This window comes from Micromys minutus (genome assembly GCF_963924665.1).
Source record: "Micromys minutus genome assembly, chromosome: 2".
In the NCBI taxonomy this organism is placed as follows: Eukaryota; Metazoa; Chordata; class Mammalia; order Rodentia; family Muridae; genus Micromys; species Micromys minutus.
The window spans coordinates 35571031-35596256 of NC_137971.1; the positions used below are offsets into that span (position 1 = coordinate 35571031).

A 25226-nucleotide genomic window follows, 5' to 3' on the forward strand; every position below is an offset into this window, starting at 1 on the left:
CCAAAGAGCATCACGTGCTGTGTCCAACCTATGGCCTCACGTTCCTGTGTTGTGACTTTATTTCTGCTCCTTGCCTGGACTCTGTATGTGTGGGCCTCCGAAGAGCCACTCTAAATACACTCCCCCTGCATGCATTTTATCTGTGCCATTCATGTACTGCTTGACTTTCTCCCTTGTATATTATAAAATGACAGTACTTTGGCATAATATTTTTATAAGTACAACAAAGGCGGGATTTATAATTAATTTACATGTTTCTCCTCCAAGTACCTAAGACAAAGGCCCTCATAAAATATACAACAGGGTTTCAATGCGTGTGAGGAATAGAAAATGCAGATGCCTATCTTGTATCATTTAGACAAGCAAATGAAAATGAGTTTTCTGTAACAGAGGAAGCTCTGAGCACACGCACGCACGGCTATTGGTATCTGTGGCTCTCTACTCATTTGGGATGAGGTTCCGTCACCCCTGCTTGCAAACCATCCCCCTCAAGAGTACGGCATGGTAGCAAACACTAGAGGCACCTGGATTCACAGAAGCTGCTTTTACATACACTGTCAGGGAGCACTCCATCACTGCCAGGGAGCACTCCATCACTGCCAGGGAGCACTCCATCACTGCCAGGGAGCACTCCATCACTACCAGGGAGCACTCCATCACTGACAGGGAGCACTCCATTACTACCAGGGAGCACTCCATCACTACCAGGGAGCACTCCATCACTGCCAGGGAGCACTCCATCACTGCCACGGAGCACTCCATCACTGCCAGGGAGCACTCCATCACTGCCAGGGAGCACTCCATCACTGCCAGGGAACACTCCATCACTGCCAGGGAGCACTCCATCACTGCCAGGGAGCACTCAATCACTGCCAGGGAGCATTCCATCACTGCCAGGGAGCACTCCATCACTGCCAGGGAGCACTCAATCACTGCCAGGGAGCACTCCATCACTCAACCCTTCCCAACCTGAACAACACCCTGCTTCTAAGACTTTTCTGCATGGGATTTCAAAGGTGCAAGCACACAGGGTGAGCCATGGCACACACCTTGGTTCTTCAGTTGTGTTTGGAGACTCTGGGGGAGCTTCTCACTCCCAGCGTTTCCAGGTGGTGGCTCCATTTATTCCCAGCACTCTGTGTTTACCTGCCTTTATCCCCTTCTCCAAACCAGACACACCACCTCCCTAGGCGTCTGAGTTCCTTTAAATCAACCTCATTCCTTGGCAGAATTGTTTTTGAAAAGCCCCAGATATGAGTTTCTTCCCAATGTATGCTCACACTTCTGAAACCGGAAGCTGACTGAGAAGTGCACGATGATCCGCTCTCTCTATAACTCAAATGATCAGTGCGCATTTGTATTTCCTTAGTGTGGAGGAGCAGTGAAGTTAGCACAGGCACAGAATGAGCGTAATTATGTCATTAACATGATAATAGCTTAGCTTAATGAGGTGTTTTATGCATACATTCATAATGGGTTCAATTAATACTGGTGGAATACTTGGGAAGAGCTGGCGGCCCACCTTCTCAAACAGACAATGCCTTCCATTTCCACCGCTAAGCCCACGAACCTGTGCGGAAGCTGTGCTTGGTGACACTCAGCTCAGATGATTTTATCATGGGACTGACACACACACACACACACACACACACACACACACACACAATTGTTTCTGTTGGATGATATCACCAGAGCTCTAAGCTTTTAAAGCCATGTTCTCAAGGCAAAAAAATAACTAGTTAATTATAAACCACCTATTAGCTGAGAATAAACCAACCCATCACCTGATAAAGCTGCCTGTGTTAACAGAGCATCTCACGCCAAACAGCTCACTTGATGTATGTGAAATGCATTACGCTGGACAAATGAGAAAGCCTTTTGTTCACTTCCCTTTCAAGCCCATTTGTCTCTTGATGGATGCCTCATGATTTCCTGTCTAGGCTCTAAAAGCAAAACCCAGGCCCTTAAAACTCGTATTAAGAAATGCAACGGAGGTGAGTGTAACCGTACCAGGTGTGGTGGCGCACACCTCTAATCCTGGTACTTGAGAAGGTGAGACAGAAAAGACAAAGGATTTGTGAATGCCCTGGACTGTGGTGGGTTCGAGGATGGTCTGAACTATATAGAACACCCTCTTACCCCCATCGTAAACCAAAACAAAGGAGGAGATACAGCTGCACTCACAATGTATAACAACACATCTGCTAGAAATGCTAAGAGCTATCGTTTTCAAAGGGCTTAGAGTGTCCTCGGCCCCGTGCAGGGTCACGTTATACCTGCTACCTCATTACCTAGCCAGCTGCTTATTTGTGCACAAGGCAGTACTAGCCACCGATATGCATCAGCCCTCGGCAGCGAAAGACGCCACAGCCTGGAATGCAGGGAGGGCAGTGTCCAGATGAACGCATCCGTCAGCACACAGAGAATAAAAGGCAGCAATGGAGAGAGACAGCGACAAACACACCCTCCCCAGGTCCTGGCTAAGCACGAAATGGCCCCCTAGGCCACCATTCAGTTCCAAACTCATTCCCCTTCATCCTGGACAATGCCTTCTCCTCACCTACTCCCTACTATCCAGGGAAACGCAGAGCACAGCCTATAGTCTGGCCGGGTCCGAAACAGAGGGATAAAGCCAGTCAGCATATCCCGGTGCAGCCCAAGGGGCACGTACCTCTTCTTCATGACTTTCAAACTGGTACATCCAAAAGTTCTCCATCTTTCCAAGTGCTGTTTGGGCAGCGGGGCAAGAGCCCTAGTGCGCATCCACTTGTGAGCTGCGGTGTGCTCCTGATCTCAGGTGTGCTCCTGATCTCAGTGCCGCTTGGGGGACGCTTCTGGTGGTGTCAGGTGCCCTTGTCAATAATGCAACTGGTAATAGGAGATGTGACCACCTACAGGGTGTCTGACCCTCCATATTAACCCTTCAGCTTCGGGTGGCCAGGGCTGTCTTGAGTCATTGGCACAGCAGTGTCAGCTGATATTTCCAAGAAGAATCTAGCCCATCTTTGCTGTCAGCGGCACCTACTATTTCTGGGGAAAACAAACTCAGCGCAGAGGTGCTGCCAGAGACTTTCACACACCCCAGACTCTGCTATGTTTATAAAACCTGTGAAGAAGATCCAGCTCTGGTGAAGGGAGGTGGGGGAAGGTGGCTGAAAATGTTCTTTTAGGCCTTAATCAGTACACACCTGGGTGTGCGGGGAAAGTTTAGGGAATTCTGATCAGGTGCTGGCTGGGCCCCAGTGGCACAGGCTGCTGGAAGTGTACCACCCTGCACTAACTGTGTGCTCTGTCACTGTGCTCTGACAACTGTGTGCCACAGGCTAGAGGAGGGATCACACAGACTGGAAGAGAACTGACTCATGGTTAGCATGGCTTGGACCAAATGAACTGAGGACCCAAAGTTAGGCCTGTATCTATCTGTGGGGCCAGAGCCAACAAGAGGAAGGACAAGACACATCTGGGTAGAAGTGATCTGGGGGAAATGCAGGGAAGCTGAGGAGGGACCTGGGTCACGGAGGCCCTCAAGGAACATCAGCTTCCTAGTCACCAAGCTCTCTGTCAGACCTGTTAGCAGGGCTCCCTCTGAGACTATACCTATCCAGCTACTGAGCTGTGGATAGCACTAAATTGGCAGAACAAACCACACAAGATATAAAGCATTCCACAGCTGGAAAACCTGCCGTTCTTACTGCCAGTTTCCCGTGTGTGGGCAAGCGCAGTGGCCAGTGGAAGGACCACAGAGACTGCATCTCCGGACTTGCCCATCTCTTCTTCATCGCCCAAGTCTGATCAGACTTGCTGTCAATTAAGGTCATCCTGCACAGCCCCGGCCAGTGTCCTGCAATACCTGTAACTACTAGACAACATTCAAGAAGGAAAGCCCTTTGCAGGACAGTGCTCAGGGTGTTCCCACGTTAGACATTTCTCCACATGCCTTTTCCCTCCTGTTACCTGTTTTAAGCGGAGAAATCTTTGGGTGTTGGCTAGGAAAGCGTCCAGACTAACACTCTCTGCCAGTTACCTCTCTGGCTCACGATAAAGCCGCTTTTCCTCGACAATGCTTTGGCTTCAGTTCTAGAGCCATTAGAACAAGGCTCTGGAAGCCACTGCTGCCATGGAAAGCTTGTCAGCTTCTCGGGCATTAGCTAGAGACGACCAGCTCCCACAGGAACTGAGTTATCAGACAACGGGAGACTCAAAAGCAAAACCTAGGCCTTGTGTGGTGTAGGTAGCACCCACGTGCATCTTCCTTTTGGCCCGACGGAGCTCGACCCTCTTTCCCTGGCTGTTTTGTTTTTATTCTTCCTCTCCTTTAATGTTCACTCTGTACCTGAAACCTACTTAATTATTCATCACCATCTTCTCCAGCTGCATCAATTATGAATCACATCTGTGATGGAAAACTTTACTAGGAGCAAGATCGTGCTGAGACGGGAGCATAAGGAATAGGAAGCACACACTACAATGGAGGGAGACAGCAGTTCTGGGACAAGAGCCAGCCCACAGGCTTCTCCCAAGCCCAGCAATTCCTCTGAGATCCACGCTCTCCAATCACCCCTGCATCTTGGCCTAGAGAGAAACTATGCTATTCACAGACTAGGCTGGGCCAACTAGAGGCCCAAGTGAGGCTGAGCAGGGCTGAAGGCTACAGTCTGGCAGACAGATACTTCTGTCCCCATAGTCAAAGGAGGTCACCAGCACAAAGAATAGATGCTTAGCATAACTCATGATTCTTTCTAGCAGATTCTATGGATACTAGAAGCTCCCTAGGATTGGAAAAAAAAAGCCAACAACTCATCCCAAGAGCGTGCCATGGATATCCTTGCCTTTTAGGACAAAAATCTCCCCTTCCAAACGTCTCCATCACTCCTTTCCCTGTGTTCTTAGATGTAACCACCTGCTCCACACCTGTGCCAGCTCACTCACACCTATGTAGCATGTGGTTTTGTTCTCCCATCACCTACAAGGTGGAACAACAGCCTAGATACTGAAAATGTCTGATGAGTTTGATGGCAGAAGACACAGTTAGCTGTGGTCTCACCCTTGTGGGCTTTGCTGACATAATCACTGATACCAAATATGGGGGAGGCTTTTTGTATGCCCCCCCAAAGGTCAGACCCCCATATAAACCTCTTCTTAAGAAGGACATGTGGGTCAGATATTTGCTTAAATAATGAGATAAAACTACAGTAGTACAATGTCACTGTGTTACTGGGTTACCAAGGGCTATGGCTGCCATCTTGCCATCAGATTCTGGAACCTTTTTGTCTTGCATACTTTCAGGGTGAGACTGGGACCATGGGACAAAGAACTGAGAATGCCCTGGCCACAATCAATGGGAAGCCAAGGCTGTCAGCCAGTTGGCTTTGAAGAGCTGGATCCTGCCCACAGTATGGGAGCTTGGGAGCAGAGCTTTTCCCAGGAAAGCTTTATGGTGGCAACCTCCTCCCTCCTGTGCCCACTTGCAACCTCATAGCGGTTCTGCAGTATCAAACACCATGTGGGTGTTGCTTTATGCTGCTACATTTTGGGACGCAGTAGTCGAAGGCATCCCGTGAGGATTTGGATGAAAGTCTTAGGAGCAGAGTAGGCTGAGAGGTCTGGCTGTGGACTTGATGAAGGACTGGCCTCACGTAGAACACTATGCAGACAGACCTCTGACTGTCACACAGTATCCCTGGGGTCTTGTACAATATCTTAGGTGCAGAATACAGTCTAACATATCAGTCCATCTTTAAGATGGACTTTCAACTTACAAATAGGGACCACGGTCCTACGTCTATTCTAGTTCAGTAGAAAGTGATGGACAGGTCTGGGATGGGGGAAAAAAAAGACTGCTAAAGATGCTCTGAGGTCAGGAAGGAGGATGAGACCTAGTGCCCTCTGCTGGCCAGTCCCCACCCCAGTTAGCCCTGTGAGGCAAGGTACACCAAAGACTCTTGCCCCACTGGAAAGATTGCTTAGTGATTAAGATCACCTTTTCTCTTCCAAAGGACCCAGGTGTGATTCCAAAGTGAAGACTTAGGACAAAACCAAGAAATCAAAATGGAGGGTTTCGCAAGATAGAGACTCAATGTCCTGACACCAGAACGTGCTGAGAGCTGAAACAATAATCATCACTGCCTTAGAATCAGGCAGCCTTTTCCAAGCAGAAGCAGGGATCACAAGTCTGCAAGGGCTTGATAAACCTGACAAGGACCATAAAACTCAGGGGCCAGGCAGCTCGGCAGCTGCTGGTCTCCAGTGTACCTCAATGCACCCGAGCCACGTACACTACCAACAAGGGACTCTTCCGGTGACCGTGTCTTCACAAAGATTCCTTGAATCTGACCTTGGAGATCACCGAGAATCCAGCATCCCGGTTGACCTGGCTGACTACAGGTGGCCCTCTAGCCTCCATTGCTCTTAAGCTGTCAAGGAGCATCAGCTGCAGAGCCAGCACCCAGTCATTGTCCTTCCCTCATCAGTGGACATGGTGGCTTGCTGTGCACGGGGCTGCTGTGCCACCCTTACAGTCCACGAGTGACTCCTCCTCAGGATATCAGTGGCATCTCTTACAGCGAGATCGTCAGGTTGTTAGGTTTGCTTGCTGTGACTTTTTTTTTAAATGCATGAACAATAAACCATGCATTTGGGAAAGACACTGATCTGTGTCTCTGTGATGGGTAAATCATGTTCAAGACAGGTCCTCAGCATCCATATGATGGCTCACAGACATCAGTAACTCTAGTTCCAGGGGATGTGGTACCCTCTTCTGGCCTCTGAGGGGATGAGGAACACATGGGGCACAGAAGCAGACACGCAGGCAAAACACTCACATTAAATGAAGTAGAATAGATTTTAAAACAGGACTTCTGACCCAGAGCTAGACTCCTTCCAGCTCTTCTTATTCTCTACGGCAACTCCTTATCTACATAATACTCAGTCAGTATATATAGTGAGCAACCTGGTCCCCCACTTACTTTTCCTCTCTTGAAAACCTACCCAGGCTGCTTGATATGCAGGGTCTCTGTGATTCAACCCACCCCCACAACAAAAGCAACGAGACTGGGCTACATGACCTAAATAGATATCATTACTCCTTTCTTTTCAGTATATCTTGAACCAAAATTCTCACGCACACCCTCCTCCTCTACCCTCCATGTTAGTCCCCTCTTCCACTTGCTATACTAATACTAACCATTAATTTCACCATCACTTCTTGCTTCTTTATTTTCTCGTCTGCTAGTCCTACTTAGCTACGGCACCTATGAAAACAACAACCAGCTTGGCACAACAACCCTAAGGGTGAAGTGGTGACACACACACCTTGAGGGTAATCAACAGCTCTCTAATTGGACTTCAGACCTACTCAACAAGAGAGAGAGTGTGTGTGTTCCTGATAACTAAAACATAGCTAATTATTCAGAGCTTGTGAAGTCTTAGACCATGGAGACCCTAAAGTGCCATTTTACTAAACAAGTATAATCTATAACTATATTCTAAACATTTGTCCTTATACCCATAGATAGTATAGTCCTTACCCCTAACTAAGGAATCATCTCTTTACACCAGATAAAGACTATTACAGAAAACCACAACCAATCAAAACACAGAGCCCAGTCCCAGTGGACAATAAATCTACTGAACAACTTCTGCACCTTAGGCTCCGAGAGCACTGTGGGAGAGTGAAAAGACTGTAAAGACCAGAGGAACAGGGAGTTTGCTGTGGGAGTGTGTCTCCTAGTGATGTCAGAAGCTACACTGATAGTCTCACCAACAAGACTGCCTGAATATGAACAAACGGGTAACAACAGACATGCTAACTTGGACCTGAGAAAGCCCACAAAAGGCTTCAACACTACAAGCTACTAAGGAATGCGGAGGGAAAGGAAGTCTTCCCCAGCATACCAACTGGTTATCCAACATGCATACAGAAAAAATCACAGACTGAGCAAGTTGTATTTATGTAGAGAGAGAGAGAGAGAGAGAGAGAGAGAGAGAGAGAGAGAGAGAGAGAGAGAGAGAACACCAGAGCTCCAGTATGTGCTTATAGCAATTAATGAAAAGGTTCATGAATTTGAAAGAGAGGAAGGAGGGGGAGGGATATATGGGAGCATTTGGAGGAAAAAAAGGAAAGGGAAAATGATGTAATTACATTATGATCTCAAAAATTTGAAAAACATAAAAAAAAAGTTCAGTGGAAAACCTTACTAATAGAATATATCATGTGGAAAAAAAACAGGCTTGAAGGCAGTGTAGAATATAACTGGATTATTTAGACAATGTCAACAACAATCTTTTAAGTATATGATTGAAATATGCAAGACCTTTGGGACATCATGAAATGGTAAAAATCTAAAAATTATAGGAAGGAGAAAAATTTCATGCTGAAGACATAGGCAATATTTTCAACAAAATCATAATTTATCAAATCTGTGAAGAGAAATGCTCATCCAGATACAAGAGGTACATAGAACACCAAATAGACAGGACCAGAAAATAAACTTCCCAAGTACTATCATAGTTAAAATAGTGAATATAGAGAACTAAGAAAAACTATTGAAAGCTGTAAGAAATAAAGAGTGAATCACATTTAAATTCAGTCCCGTAGAATAACAGCTGGTTTCTCAAAGGACACCTTAAAAAGATGTTTTTCAAGTTTTGATAGATTATAGCTTTAAACCCAGGCTACCATCCCAACAACACTGTCATAACTGAAGGAGAAATAAAATGTGTCTATAATAAAAACAGGTTAAGAGAATTTATACTATCAAGCTAGCTCTATAGAAGATACTAGAAAGAATACTTTAGGCTAACAAGAAAGTCCAAGAGGCTTTAGGACAAAATAAACAAAGCTAAAATGGTATTAATAAAAAGAGAACTAAGAAACATACAACCACAGAATTAACAAAAAAATCCCAGGAATCAATATATACCTTTCAATAATAATACTTATGGTCTTAATTATTTCATCAAAAGATTGAGAATGACACACTGGATTAGAAAACAGAATTCTTCTCTTACTGACTCCAACAAACACCTTTATCAAGGTTAGACACTATCTTAGGTTGGCAGGCTAGGAAAAGGTATTTCAAGCAGATGAAACAAGCAGGATCAATATATGGCAAAATATACTTTAAATGAAAATCTAGTTAGAAGAGATCAAGAGAAGAACAATTCTAATCATACACACACTGAACAGAATAGACCTGACTTCATAAAGCAAATGCTACTATGTCTAAAGTCACTGGTTAATACTACACAGTAACAGATGCTGACTTTAATACTCCACACTCACCAATAGATCATCCAGAAAAAATTCAAACGGGAACAACAGAATGAAATGACAAATAGATGAACCTAATAGATAGTTACAGATCATATGACCCAAACAGTACAAAAATACATATTCTTTTCAGTTAGACAAGGAACTTTTCTAAAAAGATCACATACTAATACACAAAGAATGTCTCAAATATAAGAAAATTAAAATAACACTTTGTACTTTAGTTGACCACAATGGAATAGAACTAGATGTCAACAGTAAGAGAAACTTCTTTTTTTTTTTACAAAGTCATGGAGATTAAACAATATACTATTAATTGATTAATAAATTATCAAAGGAAATAAAACAAAATATTCTTATATTTTAATGAAGATGATGACACAAAATACTAACACCTAAGATGTAACAAAGGCGGCTCTAAAAAAAAGTTTATCATTCTAAGTGCCTACATTAAATAATAATTAAAAATAAAAATACGATCTCAAATAAGTAGCTTAATGATGCATCTAAAGACATTGAAACAAACATAATAAAACCAAACCCAAAGTAGTAGATATGAAGAAACGATTATGATCAAGTCAAACACTAATGAAACAAATATAAACAAACATCAAAACCCAGACCAAAACCAATATAATGAGGAAATAAAACAAAGGGTTTGATTTGTTTGGTTCTTTGAAAAGATAAGTAATATTGACAAACCCTTAGCTAATTAAAAGATAAAAAAGATCCAAATTAATAAAATTAATTAATAAAAATAAGGGGTCAAATAAATGACTTAGTAGGTAAAAGTACTTGCTATGAAAGCAAGAAAACCTGTTTCCAAATCTCCCCATTGCTCACTTAAAAGCCAGGCATGGCTGCCTGCACCTTAGCACTGTGTTGTGGAGACAGATAGGTCCCAGGAGGCTAAAACAGAGAGCTTCTGATCCAGTAAGCAACACCCCCCCCCCAAAAAAGGGAGGAAGGCAATACAGAGGAAGACACCAGGTATCACACACACACACACACACACACACGAGTATATACTATACACAATACACATACATGCCTCACATACACAAATATACACGAGGTAAATAAAACTGAAGATTAAAAGGAGACATTGTAATAGATACCAATAAGATTCAGAAAACCAGGACATACTTTACAAACATACACTCAACGCAGTCGTAAAATATGAAAAAATGAATGGATTTCTAGGCTTACAAAAGTTAAACCAAGATGGGATAAATAATTTAAGCAGATCTATAACAATAAAATTGAAGCAGTAAAAATATTTTCAAATAAAAGAATCCCATGTCCAGAAAGATTCATCAAATAATTCTGCTACGTGCTCAAAGAACAACACATCTCAAATAATTTTGTAAGACAGAGCATGAAAGAGTTCTTCCAAATTATTTCTATGAAGCAATTACTATCCAGATACTCAAAGCAGAAAGACATAACAAAATTTTAGACCAGATTATAGATCAGTTTCCCTATGAACAGACCTTAAAAAACACCTAACAAGTACTTGCAAACTGAATTCAAGAAAACTTCAAAAAGATCATATGTCACAGATTGGCTTCATTTCAAAGATTTCGGAAGGGTTCAACATACATAAATAAGTTTAGTTCAGCTTATAAATTGACCCGGACAGAAACCCCATGATTATGCTAGTGGACTAAGAAAAGGCCTTTGACAAAATTCTAATACCCCTTAATAATAAAACCCTTATAGAAGCTAATGTTAGCGGGAATATTTCTCTATATAATAAATGCTTATTGTGTATAATAAGCCTATAGCCAACATCATGCTCGATTCCACTCAGATCGGGAAAAACACAAGGTGTCCACTCTCTACTCCTATTTATTACAGCACTTGAAATATTATCTAGAGAAGCAGTCAAGAAAGTCAAACTGATAGAAACAGGGAAAGAACCACAGCATCCCTGCCTGCAGAGAAGATGAGTCTATATACATAAAAGACCCTAAGGATTCCACCAGAAAAAAAATGGAATGTTACTCAGCTGAAAAGAAAAATGAAATTATAGGAAAATGAATGGAAATGAAGAAAAAAAATGCTGTAAAGGGTAACCCAGGCCCAGCAAGTGGTGCAAGCTCTCCCTCACGTTCTAGCAGAGCAGCGTGAGAAACTAGAAAGGCTCTACCAGAGGAAAAAGGGAAGAGTCTTTGTTTTCTCAGTAGATACAACTAAAGTTGTTTGGGAAGAGGGATCCTCAACTGAGAAAATGTCTCCATCAGATGGACCTGTCAGCAAGTCTGTGAGGCATTTTCTTAATTAATGACTAATGTGGGAGGGCCTGGTCCACTGCGGGCAGTGTTACCTCTGGGCAGGTATATAAGAGGCTGTATGAGAAAGCAGTCTGAGAGTTCCGGAGTGTAAACCAGTAAGCTGTGTTCTTCCACGGACTCTGCTTCCGTTTCTGCCTTGAGCTCCTGCATCGTTCCCATGATGGTGGACTGTAAAGTGTAAGATGAAACAACTTCCCGACCCAGGATTTCTTTTGGTGTGATGTTTGTTCATCACGGGCACTGAAACCAAACTAAGACAGAAGGATGGAGGGACACGTGATATGAAATAGCGGGTAGATATGGGGCTGGAAAGGTTTAAGTGGGGCTGAGGGGAGTACGATAGGACACAGGAGAGAGTAGGGGAAGGGATAACCAAAACCAAAGGATGCTAAGGAGAATCCCTATGGGAACTTACTATTTTGTGAATACAGTAAAACAAACAAACAAACCCCAGGACAACAACAAAACCCAACTCTACATGGGCAAATTGTGTTCTTTGGGGAAGCCTAACCTTATTAAACGTAACTGAGAAAACATCTCCGTCAGATTGACTTCTAGGCAAGTCTGTGGAGCACGTTCTTGATTAGTGACTGATGTGAGCCGGCCCAGCTGAGGGACATCTCCTTATGTGGTATGGGTCAGTGTGGTGGTTTGAATGAAAATAGTTCCTACTACTAAGTGGCCCTGGTGGAGGAAGTGTGTCACTGGGTAAAGGCTTTGAGGTGTCAGAGGGTCAAGTCAGGCCCAGAGTCACTGCCTTTGGATCTATATGTAGAACTCTCAGCTACTTCTTGAACACCATGTCTCTGGCATGTTGCTATACTTTCTGCCATGACCACAGACTAAACATCTAAACTGCAATCCAGCCCCCAATTAAATGTTTTTTTTTTTAAGAGTTTCTGTGGTCCTAGTGTCTCTTCACATCAATAGAAACTCCAAGGCAGTCAGGGAGGCTCTAGAGGCTCCCAAAACTTTATAGGTTATCGTCAATGCATTTGTTTACCCATTAGAACTCGAACCCAAGATGCTACTGCCAAACACACCTCATACTTGGATTGTAGGATGCTGAGAAATCAAACTGGGTCTGGGCTTGAAGTTTTCTTGGTTTTGCACACTTTTCATAGTACCAGAATGTGCTATGCAAATTTCTTGGAAGAAAAATCAATCAAAACCACCAACCTGCAGACCCCACAAGCTACAATAACAAGAATGGCCCAAAGTGCCACAGTGGCATGAGCCTATGGGGTACCCAATACCCTTCTAATTGGAACTGAGGCTGTTCCACAAGAGGGACTCATAACAGGCACTGTAAATCTGGTCAAGAACCATGGCTGGGAAGTCACCGGCTCCAGGAGAGAACTACTATCATTTACTTAAATGGACATGGTATTAAACTGCTTTCTACACATGTTTCTATCTACAGACCAGCATCGTTCTTAACCCTTTCCCAAGAGAAAATATTTTTAAAAAAAGATTTTAGCCAGGACCCCACGGGGTTTGAAATTAGCTGAAATATTAATACAAAAGGAAGGGAGAGCCTGTCAAGACCATATCCAGAGGTTAGGCATGGCTCCCTGGTTGAGGGATGGGGCCACCCACCATTTCCAAAGTTTTAACCCAGAATTTCTCCTGTCTAAAGAAAATACAGGGACAAAGAGTGGAGTAGAGACTGAAGGAAAGGTCATCCAGAGACTGCCCCACCTGGGGATCTATTCCACACACAGACACCAACCACAGACACTATTGCTGATGCCAAGAACTGCTTACTGACCAAGCCCGATACAGCTGTTTCCTGAGAGGCTCTGCCAGAGCATGATCAGTAGAGATGTTGATGCTCAAAGCCAACCATCGGACTGATTACAGGGACCCCAATGGAGGAGTTAGGGGAAGGACTGAAGGGGTCTATCTGGCATCAATGGGAGGGGAGGAGGCCCTTGGTCCTGTGAAAGCTTGATGCCCCAGTGTAGAGGAATGCTGGGGAAATGAGGCAGAAGTGGGGCGGGCACCCTTATAGAAGCAGGGTAAGGGGAAAGTGGATGGGGGTTTGCAGTGGGGAAACAGGGAAAGAGGATAACATTTGAAATGTAAATAAATAAAATATCCAATTAAAAATAGGTTTTGGTTTGTCTTACTTTGTATGATAAGATACCATGGCCAAGATAATGTATAAAAGAAAGCGTTTATTTGGAGCTTATGGCTTCAGAGTATAGATTCCATGACCATCATGGCAGTGAACATGGCAGCGGACAGTTAGGTATAGCACCTGGGCAGCAGCTGAGAGCCTACATCCACAAATACAAAGTAGAGGGAAAGAGACTGGGAATGATGTGAGTCTTTTGAAATCTCAAAGCCCACAGAACCCCTTCCTTCTATAAGTTGCCTTGGTAATAGCATTACATCATAGCAACAGAAGTAACTAAGGCAGGAGATGGACCAGGAAGAGGGATATTACTGCAACAGGCCTGACAACCCTGGTCTTTTGCAGAAATGTGGAAGACTTCTTTGAGATTTTGGACTAGGAAAGTAGTTGAATGCTATAAGTGGGTCTTAATAGGACATCCTTGTAGAAGCCTGGAATACAATAGTACTGAGAGACAGGTGGACTTGGGAGGCCTAGCTCAAGAGGTTTCAGAGGGAAATATTAGCAATTGGGTGAGAGGCTATTCTTGTGATATTTTGGCAAAGAATGTGGCTGCTTTCTGCCCTTGTTCTAAAAATCTGCCTAAGGCCAAATGAAATGTATGGAACTAATTTTCTTGGTGGTGGAGATTTCAAGACAACCTAATACTGATTCTGTCCTGTGGTTATTAGTAATCAACCTTCTGAAGGTCTACAATGAAAAGGGGGCAACCAGGGCAAAAAAGAATAAAATGTACACTTTGAAATGAAAAAGAACACCAGGAAATGTAATGTTGAAGCAAAGGCTTGTGCAGGAAGAAATGAGATGATTAAAGAAGGGCCTTTTCAAAATGGAATAAAGGGTGGGTGGCCCTGAAAGCTAAACTTACAACTTGTAAAAGGGAACAACAAAGGAAAGCTGCTGTAAATGTGATCCAAGGGGGCCAGGCTCCTCGAGTGGTCCTCCAAACCTGTCAGTATTATCCATGTAGATTGCTAACATCTTGGGGTCTCCAATGCAATTCAGGCTTTATTTTTGGAGCTTCAGAAAATGATTTCTCAGAACTTCCATGCAGGGACTCCCATCACATACCTGACCTCAGCAGCTCTTAACCCCAGAGGAAGATTCTACAATTCCTTTCCTTACTCCTGTATCCTTCAGAACTCTACATGAATAATACTGACTTTGACATCAGACATGGAACTGTCTAAGCAGCAGGTTTCCTTCCTTTCCTGAGGTCTGCTTGAGGGAATGAACACCCCAGAGGCCACTTCTGCTGTCTCTATGTGATCCTTTGTCTCCACACATCTGTCCAAACTTTAGGGGTGTTGAAAGTATTGGATCCATCTGCACTATTTATCTAAGTTTGAACAGTTTGGACCCTGAAAGATTGCAAAGAGTGCTCTGAGACATGTATTCTTCCATAGCCAGTCTGTAGACCAGCCTGAGCCATGGGTGCTTCTTGTGGTTCAGTCCTCTTCAGATGTGAATGTATGCAGTATTGGAGCTACCGTAAGGCAACCCTTCCTCTTCCCAAGAATACCACCTCACATCCCAGCATGGAACTGTCCCCAAATCAGGCTCTTTCAGGACACATCTTCATCCTAAATTCTGTCTGCTTCATTGGATCCCATTTCAACTCCATCCCAGAACCTCACCAGCAGGTGGATATGCACAGAGGAAACCCCTCAATTCAGAACACCTCACAGGAATCCTGAACAGAAGTAGAATCCTTGGCAGTGGTCTGATTCTTTTCACTTGTCCATGTAGGCTTGACAACACAGCGGCAAGGTCAACAGGGCAAGGTGTTGCTAATGAATCTTAATTAATTAGCATGTGCATCTGACCTTAGTTGACAGTCTCTTAGCAACGGTTAAAAGAAAAATCAAAATGCTTACAGGCCTTATGCTGAATTCAGGGTAGAGAGGGGATAACATTAAGACATCTCAGATCTTTCCACCAGTTTACAGGTGATTGATCAGGGCAGGTACTAACCTTAGGCCTTTACCTCCTACAGTGTTGATAATGCCTTCCTTTCATCAAGAAGGTGGCTGGTATCTGACTCTGAGCAGTGTCAGTGTTGAAACAACCTACTGTCTCAAATTATTTTGTGCATTGGTCTCTGGGAAGGAACAGGATGCCAATATAAAGTAATTGTTACATGGAGCGGGTGGTGCATGTTCCATTCCCACGGACTAGTAGGCTAGTTTGCTTTAACCAGAACAGTCCTGGATAAAAGGGGCTGATGGGTTGCTGCTTAATGCAGAAGCTGGGAACCAGGGTCTCGCTGAAGGGAGGGATCAGGATGAGTGGCGTGGTGCAGATTTGCATGCTGGAAGACAGCATATAAAAACCCTAGTACAGAGAAGGTAAGGGAGAAGCACTGAGGCCAAGTACATTAATTCAGCATGCCAATGAGCCCTAATTTCCAGAAGGGGCCAACATGCCATACCTGTGATCCTTACATCACATTCCCAGAGAGAATGTCACATCGGCAAAAACATTTTACGATTACTGAGAAACTCCTTTTGTGTTAAGAGCACGATGCTACTGTCTTGGGGTTTTACTACTGGGAGCAGACACCATGACCAAGGCAAGTCTTAATTGGGTTGGCTTACAGGTTCAGAGGTTCACTCCATTTTCATCAAGGTGGGAGCAGGGCAGCATCTAAGCAGGCACGGTACAGATAGAGATGAGAGTTCCCTATCTTCATCCGAAGGCTGCTACTGGAAGACTGGCTTCCGGGCAGCTAGAATGAGGGGATTTAAGCTCATTCCCACTGTGACCCACCTACTCCAACCTCTTAATAGTGCCATTCCCTGGGCAGAGCATATACAAACCATGATGCCAACTATGCTTATAAAAAATAAATTTCAACTTAAAGATGCTCCCATTTATGGACAATACATGCTTCACGACTCAGCAGGACTGTATGACGCTGGTATTTAACTGGGTACACATACAGCTGCTCTTCTCCCTGTTCCTACACCTTCTTCCCAGTCCACTTACACACATAATTTTGAAGAAGCCATGTTGGAGAAGATGAGATGTTTCTTGCCCCCTGCACTCCCCCCGAACTTTCTAAGTGAACCTGTCACTGTCACACCGTGGCCCTGTGTGCTAACTCTAGGGACAAAATTTTTCAGCAGAAACTGGCCATTTGCTTCCTGTTGCATTTCTTGTGGTTTCACACATATATTATTTGGTGAGACAATTCAGAAAGAAAGATTTCTCTTGGGGGTGGAGTCAGGTAAAGAGAAGTCGAAGCCCACTGGTTAAAAAAATATCTCCCTCATAACTTTTCTCTTTTTAATTCTAAGAGGGCATGGATGCTGGGATAGTCGACTTGTGGTGGGCCACCATCAGGCTGATTCTGCTCCAGCGATCCTGATATGGCAATGGTTTGATGGCAGTAGGCAGATGGCTTTCAGGTACCAGGGCTTGCTGGGCACTGGGCAGGTGACATTCTAGAGATGTGGTATGCTACTTATAGGTAACACTTGGAGTCTAGGAGAAGCGCACAAAGCAAACATTCTCTATTCCCCCTTCTCTCTTCATGGTTGAAATGAATCATTTGCTCTTCAATGGAGTTTAAGGTCAAGCCTTTTCATTTCGAAGATGTAACAGTTAAGACTATTACATCTTTAAAGAAAATTACCCTGGTCACATCGGGTCCCCGTGGTTCACAGGAAAACGGCTCCTTTTTGCTGTTGCTATTGGCAACTGAGGTTTGCTACACACCACCTCCTGTTGGGATGTGGTGCTTCACTGTGCATCATGGACTGGTAAATGTCCCAACTATGGTGCTTTCACCCCGGTAAAGTTCTCAGAAATATCTCATCCGTAAAGCAAAGGCTGTGAACTTACATAACTGTTCCTGTCTCTGGAGAAGTCAATGCATCGAACTTGACCCTAGCATACGAGAGCATTTAGCACACTTACCGCTTTCTTCCCCACCAATGTTACAAGGCTTCTGAACTCTTAAACACACTTATAAGTCCATAGCTTCTAAACACTCCAGGTTTTTTATTGTCCAGTTGTGTTCTGTGGTGAGCACAGCTCTCCTCTTGACCTATAGTTGCTTATTCTTATATTTGTTATTTCAGCCAAATAGAGGTGTCAAGCTTTAATGCAAGTACTGCATAAGGCTCAGACCACTTGTCCTATATTTCAATAGCTGACAAAGAAGTCCTTTCCTTCCTATAAACTGGACACAAAACACACTGAAACATTTACTTTTTTCCATTTTAGTTCAAGAAAACAGGACAATGAGATAATCTCTTCGTTTGAGCGAGCTCTCTCCTTAAATCCACAAATACAGCCTTCAAAGTCAAATCGCACTACACAGCTTAGGGCAAAACTCAAAATTCTTTTTCATACCGCACCCCTCACTTCTTGGCCCCATTTTCAATTCTTCTGGAACTTTCTTCTACATTTATTTTTATGTTCAGAGGCAGCGTGTTTGTATTGCCTCACTTTCATTTCTGAGACCTTTTATTTTTCCTGGCTTCTACTGCAAAGGCTAAAATCTATGGTCTTTCTGCTACCCGTTTCTAGTTGGCCAACGTTCAGTGCTTGCATTCCGAAGACTACACCCTTGCTTTTCCCGGCCACATGCATACAGTACTGCATTTCTGACTTGTATAACTGTTGTCAGAAAGGCCAAATAACCAAAGAAAACTGGAATTGTTACAATTGTTTGTTTTTTTAAATTTGCTTAGTTTTCTGTGCTGGTCGTCCATGTATGGGAAACCATCTCCAAATCTTTCTCCTCCAGTCCCATGCTCCCCAGGCCTGATCTCTGCTTTCCTCTTTCTGGACATTTCCCATTGGAGTCTGTTAGATTCACTGCTTCCTTGGCTTTTTGCATAGTGCCACCCCAGTGTCTCTTCTTCATGTACCTACCCAAAGGGGTTCCCTGCCTGTATTTTCTGTGATGGAGTCCCTCCCACCTCTTTTCTTGGTTTGTGTTTTTGGATTAGGGAGCCCCCCCTTTACTTGTAGTAGCCACACATCTACAAGAATCATGTGATTATATACTAGAGGTGCCCTAAGTTCTAATGTCTTCTGCCTGTTGACAGACCTTTCTTTCTCAATCATGTTCTCATGTTTCTGTTACCTGAAGCACGTGGTTATGTCAAGTCCCTTTCTGGGGGTGTCTAAGTTCAGATCCTCAGAAATCTTGGTAGAAAAGAGGAAGCAGAAACTACCTCAATGAATTATTCAGCACTGACCAGGCCTTGCAGTTGGAGCAAACCACCCCCAAATTCTTGTGTCCTTGATAAGGTTGCTTCAGTGTCTCACTGGTATCCCCAGGGAACCCTGCTCACTCTGGGGAAGAAGATGCTTGCTCTGTTTAGGGTTACACCTGTCTGACTTACCTTGTGGCTTCTGGGTTTATTGCAATTAAAGCAAGAAGAATGGTTTCTGCTGCTTCTGCCTGGAAGTAACACATGTCTGCATACACATGCCACTGGCCTTGCCTTACAGTTCCAGGGATGAGAAAGAGCAAGCTTCTCCAAAGAAAACTGAAAATACACCCCCAGCACAAAATGCCCAGCATTACCCAGGAATTCAGCCAGTTTATTTATTATCCTTGGTTTCTGTTGCTTTCATTCCGCTTTTTATTGCCTTGCTGTCGTTTGTGACGAGTTTTAGGAGAGAGAAGTGAGCAGCACCATCCAGAATAGTTCAAATCTCCCAGCATGCACTGTGCTGGCTGATGTCAAACAAACGGTTACTGGCTGATAGGGCTGCCCTAAGAGAGGTCAGTGAGCAGGGAATTTCTCAAGACACATCATTCACCATCAGTATCTGTCAAGGACAGGGCTCAAAGAAAGTTCTCAAACATACCCAGAAGATAGTCTTTTTATTTTTCTTTCAGATTTTCAGAAAATTCTTTTCGCTGGGTGCTGGGTATCTGTCATTTCAGTAAGGTGATTATCTCAGGGATAATCAATCCTCGATTTTCATTCTGTCTACTGCACCAGCAAACAAATACCTGTTTGCTCTACATGTAAAGTGTTGGGGTTCAGAGAGGAATGGGCAGGTATGTCAGAAGCAAGCTTAACTGTTAGAAATGACTCTTGGCAACCGATATATGGCTATTCCCAGCTTCCCCCTGTTCCTTTGCACTCTCCAGTTTTGCCTTTTTTAGTCATTTCATGGCCTTTGGAATAAGTATTTCAGGGCCCTCTGTCTCTGCAGAGTATAATCACAGTGGTACAAGGTGGTTTTCTTTGTTTTTGTTTTTGTTGTTGTTTTTAAACTGAAGAAAGCCTCAAATTGACAAGACCCTAAATGGGTTCCCTTCTTTGAATGGTTCTTAATCTTTTATACAATGAGGATTTATGAAACAAACAAAACCCTACTAGATCAGTAGGCTCTGTCTCAGGCACTGGATTTTAAGATGGTGAATAGTAATCTGCATTTTTTTTTTTTTTAACAAGACTGCTGTAGTTTTAACAGTACCTTTCCATTTTCTATGACAGCATTCGAGAAATGAGACTTCAGCAAATACTCTTTTGGTGCTGAGGAGAGGTGGAATGAAACCATCAAAGGGGGAGCAAATGAAGGTCCTTCCTATAAATGCAGCATTGCAGATGAAATACGACCCATGGACCAAACGGCTTAAGGATGATGGGGGCATATTTTATGGCACAGGTTTTGGCTTTGCTTTCTATTAACTCTTCACATCCTGTAAGCCCTACTTACCAATTCCTTAGCATCAAGATGAATTTCTGACAGTCCTAAGTACTATTCAATACTTTATAATGAATTCTGTTTGGATTGAAACATAACACAGGAGGCTTAAAGTGTCCTTCTAATTCAAAGGAACGAAAGTTTTCTTGGCCCTACCACTGTCCTTGAGGCTCAGAGTGAAGCTCCTGGCCAAACAGTAGGTCATTTCAAGGAGCCGATACTGCTAAGGATGCTGATGGAGGAGGCCAGTACCTGCAATAGATTAAATGGACTGAACTTGACCTCTTGACCCTTCTCTGACTCCAAGCTCCATTTTATAATGAAATTGCTTAGAAATTACTGAAGAGTGCAGAGTCGGAGCAAGAAGCATTTTCACAGCAAGGTAGAGGGGCAAAGGTCAGCTTTCTTAATCTATTTTCAATAGATTGTGACACCTCAGCTTGGCACAGTCTCAAATGTCTTAGGTACTTCAAAAATGGCAAATAAGCTGTTGACAGGGCCATCGACAGCTTTGCCTGAGCTCTTTCCAGTGAAGCACATCTGGTTTTAAATGGAGAGCATACCTCTGTGGAATGACAAAAGCTTACTCTCCTTTCTAGAGGGACTCACTGTGTGTGTGTGTGTGTGTGTGTGTGTGTGTGTGTGTGTGTGTGTGAGAGAGAGAGAGAGAGAGAGAGAGAGAGAGAGAGAGAAAGTGTGTGAGTATGTGTGTGTGTGTTGGGGTAGTGTGCTGCAGATCACCTGGCAGAATATCGGGGTTAGAGGGAGTCACCGTGTGTGTGTGTGTATGTGTGTGTGTGTGTGTGTGTGTGTGTGTGTGTGTGTTGGGGTAGTGTGCTGCAGATCACCTGGCAGGACAGGATAGCGGGATTTCCATTAAAGAGAACACAGCGACCATCCAAATTTTTAAGATATGGCTTCATGGTACTTGTTCTCTGTGGCCCAGGGTCAACAGTCCATTGGCCCCTGCCATCCTAGAAGACAAAAACACGTTTAGAAATCCCGGGGCCACTCTAGACGCTCCGTGGAACCGTCTACTGCAAAGAACCCTCTTCCCCTGTCTCACCGAAACTCTGATGGCCTCTGTTTATTCATGACAGGGTTTGACTGACTCTCCACTTTGACATTCTCAGTCTTTTAAGTGTGATTAGTTGACCTGCTGATTAACCGGGGGGGGGGGGGAAGCCCTTAGATTGACTTTGGTGGAGTTACTCTCCTTCCCACGGGTGCCCATACACACCTGAGGACTGCTCTCTGGCTCAAACTTTATCCAGATGCCTACCGGTGCTAAGCCACCATTCCATCTCATTTCCACATACCTTTCCTTTTTCACATTGAGTACTTCTTCCTCTCAGGAACCCTGGTAGTTCCTATACCTACAAGACACCGTTTTGCAAATATCCTCTCCAACCAAGCCTCTTACAAAATGCGGACCTGATACAAATTCTGGGATCCCAGTTCAGACTTTCTCAGTGAGCACTAAGAGGTCCAGGAGACCAAGAATGCAACGCTCAACAAGCCTTTCTGGTACAATTTGGAACACACAGGGATGCCTTAGAGGACTGATAAGTAGTCCACTCTTAGCACCGTCTTGCTGGCGACACGGTGGATGAAACCGCCATGGGGAGGTGCATAGCGACCCCCTCAGACCATTATAAATCCCCAAAGTCTTGCAAGGCCACAGAGCTCAAGTCTCTCCTCCCCAGGGGCCTGCCCAAACCCACACATACTTACATCTCCATCCACGGGTCTCTGGTCGTCACAGTCCCTCGTGGGGCTAATGTCCTGGCGCATGACCCAGATGGGCTCTTTGGGCTCGTCGGGGGTGTAAGGCGAACGGATGGTCCTGGTTTTCACTTCTTCGATGGCCTCCTTGATGTCCTTGATGGCCAGCGAGATGGCATCCCTCTTTTCCTTGCTGTACCGCTGCCCAACTTCACTGCCTCCCTGGGTTCCCACGACCCGCTGCTGCTGCCCGGCAGGTGCTGGCAGCCCGGGACTGTCTGGGTGTCCCCCTCCTGGGGTCGAGGCGCGCTCCAGGTCCTGCTCTGCCTCGGGCATGTCTTCGGCTGCCTTGTCGAGGCTCTGCGAACTCATGCTCTGCTTGACCTCGGCCACGATCTGATCGATGTCCTCTTCCTGCTCATAACTGTCCATGCGCGGGTAGGGCGCGAACTCCGCCTCCTTCTCGGGGCTGTCGGACTCGCCATCGGAGCGCTCGTCGTAGTGGTGCAGCCGGGCGCCCAGGGCCTCCTGGCGGTAGGCGGCCGCCTCGTCGCGCTCGCGCTCGTAGAGCCGCAGGCCGTCGCGCGCCTCCAGCTCGGGCGCGTCCCCGATCTCCTCGTACACGTGCTCCTGGAGGCCGCCGTAGTCGGCGTAGGGCTCGGCGTAGGGCTCGTCCTCGGCGCGGTGGAAGAGCCGGTGCGTGTAGACGTAGCCCGAGTAGGCGGCGTTCATGGCCTCCTCGTGCTCCAGCGAGTGGAAGTGCAGGTGGTTGGGCAGGGCGCGCCGCTGAGCCGCCTCGGCGTGCTCGGCCTCCGCCTGCTCCGTGTACTCCTCGGCCTCGGGCCGGTACTGCACGGCGTAGGCGCTCTCATCGTCGGCGTCCTGCGCGCGCTCCGCCTCGTAGCCGTCGCGGGCCGCGGCGAGCACGTCGCCCTCGGCCGTGTCCGTGTGGTTGTGGAAGCCGCTCTCGGTGCTGGCCGAGCGAGCCAGGCACTCGCCGCACTCCTCCTCCTCCTCCTGCGGTGGCGCCGGCGGTGGCGCGGGATGCACGCGGTGGTCCCCGGGCGGGTGACCTGCGGACGGCGGCGACGATGGCTGCTGCTCCTCCTCCACCTCGGGGTGCTCCAGGTCGGCCTCCACGGACTCGTTCACCTCCCCTCCTGGCGCCTCGTCGGCCACCTCCACGGAGCCCTCCAAGTGGTTCATGGTGGGCGTCGGGGGATGGCTGGAGAGAGACTTCGCTGGCTCACTGCGCGGTCATTTTGGCTCCACGAGGCCTGGAAGAAACAAGGAGAGTTGATTGCTGAGTGGTTCAGAGTGGAACTCTGAGCTGAGCATCCAGACAGACAGAAAACCACTCGCTATTGATCCCTTCTGAATCTGGGTCACTTAAGGCATGATTGCAAATTTAAGCATGATCTGACAGCACCCTTCTCTTCACACACGTGTCGTAATTTGTAATTACGTATTTACTTGCTTAATTTCTTATTGTGTTCATCCTTCCAAGCCCCCAGACAGAAAGCTTTGCGGGTACTTTGTTCTTAGAATGCTCTTCGGGCTGCATTTTCGGAGGTCTATGAATAGAGTACTACTTAATTGAGTAGGCCCATTGGCATATCTGCTTAAAGATAGCTATCTCTAAACTAGGCCCCTAGATACTTTCGAAGCAGTTCTTTAAATTGTGTGCGTGTGTGTGATCTTGCAATCTTTTTGACGCCATTGCTATGACTGTAAGGTTCTGGGGAGGCTGGTAACCACCAATAGGCCCCTTGTTCTCTTATATCCAACAAGGGTTTAGCTTTCTAGACTTTCACAAAGACATGAGAGTTCTTTTCTTACGTGCAGGGTGAACACGGGAAAAATGGAATCCCTAGTTAAATTACCGTGGGACCAGCCGAGTGACAGTTAACGTTTCACTCTGAATATCCTAGGGAAGGAAGTTATAAAATGTAGGGTTCATCTACCTCATATGACCCAGAAACACTTTTCCCTTAGAAACCAGAGTTCTGATCAATACACAAATTAGGCCGCTTTCAGTACTTTCCCCATGTGCCCTTAATCTAAAATCTGCAATTCTGTAAATGCCATGCCATTTGAAGCTAAAATACACGGACCATTTTCAGAAAGTATGGGGAGGGAGGTTTCCACCTATTTGTGGGGAACTTGCAGTTAGAGAGGAAGATGGATTCCAACACTTAATCAGTTCTCCCCACAAAGTAGCTTTTAAAGGACAGGGAAGATGGCTCCAGTGGGTGATAGCAATTGCTGTGAGAATGAGAGGACCTGGGTTTAGATGTTCAGTCTGTGAAAAGAGCCAGTCATGGCTGTGGATTGCAGCCTTGGGGGATGGAGGCAGGAGGATCCTGGGAGCTCGCCTGCTGACTAGCCTAGCCGAAATGGACGGCTTCAGATTCAGATAGAGACTAAAACAGTATGGTAGAGAATGATCAAGGGAGAGTCGCAGCATCCTCTTTCGGCCTCCAAATGTGTGTGAACTGGTACAGTGCCCTCAAATGTATGTGCACGCATGCGCGTGTGCACACACACACACACACACACACACTTTAAGCATAACTTGTTCACAGCATATATAGGAACCGGCACAAAGAGTATAATGAACAAAGAAACCAGGCAGGATTCTCTGGGTTTCCAGAACCCTGTGGTAAATGAGCTGTCAAACTTAGCTCCAGCTGTCAGCTTCACACAGTCCAGGAAAGACAGAACCTCAGGTGAGGAACTGTGTAGATCAGATTGGCCTGATGCCTTGTCTTGGAGGCCTCTTCTTGACTGCTAATTGATGTCAGAGAGCCCAGCCCACTATGGGCCATTCCTAAGCAGAGAAACCTGGGCTGTGTAATGAAGGCAGCTGAGCAAACCAGTAAACAGGACTCCTGTGGCTTCTGCTCCAATCTCTTCCCATGTGTACCTGCCTGCCTTGACTTCCCTCAGTGGCAGACTAGAGTTATAAAATGAAATCAACCCTTTCCTTCTCAGTTTGGTTTGGGTCAGAGTGGTTTATCACAGCATCAGAAAGCAAACTAGGACATGAGTTCAATAGTATGTTTGGATTTCTCTCATTGTGTTCTTCTTGTCCATCCAGAAGGACAAGAAG

At 45.3% G+C, this 25226-nt stretch overlaps 1 protein-coding gene across 1 annotated transcript in view; it reads right to left on the minus strand.

Moving 5' to 3' along the window:
• Nucleotides 1-25226, minus strand: part of APBA1 (amyloid beta precursor protein binding family A member 1) — a gene marked incomplete at its 3' end in the record, with an annotated part of 190187 nt that overhangs the window by 40874 nt on the left and 124087 nt on the right. The window contains exon 2 of the mRNA XM_080911624.1: nucleotides 22124-23391. Coding sequence (XP_080767750.1) covers nucleotides 22124-23320 — 1197 coding nt within the window. The 5' untranslated portion in view covers nucleotides 23321-23391. The remainder of the gene's footprint in view (nucleotides 1-22123; nucleotides 23392-25226) is intronic.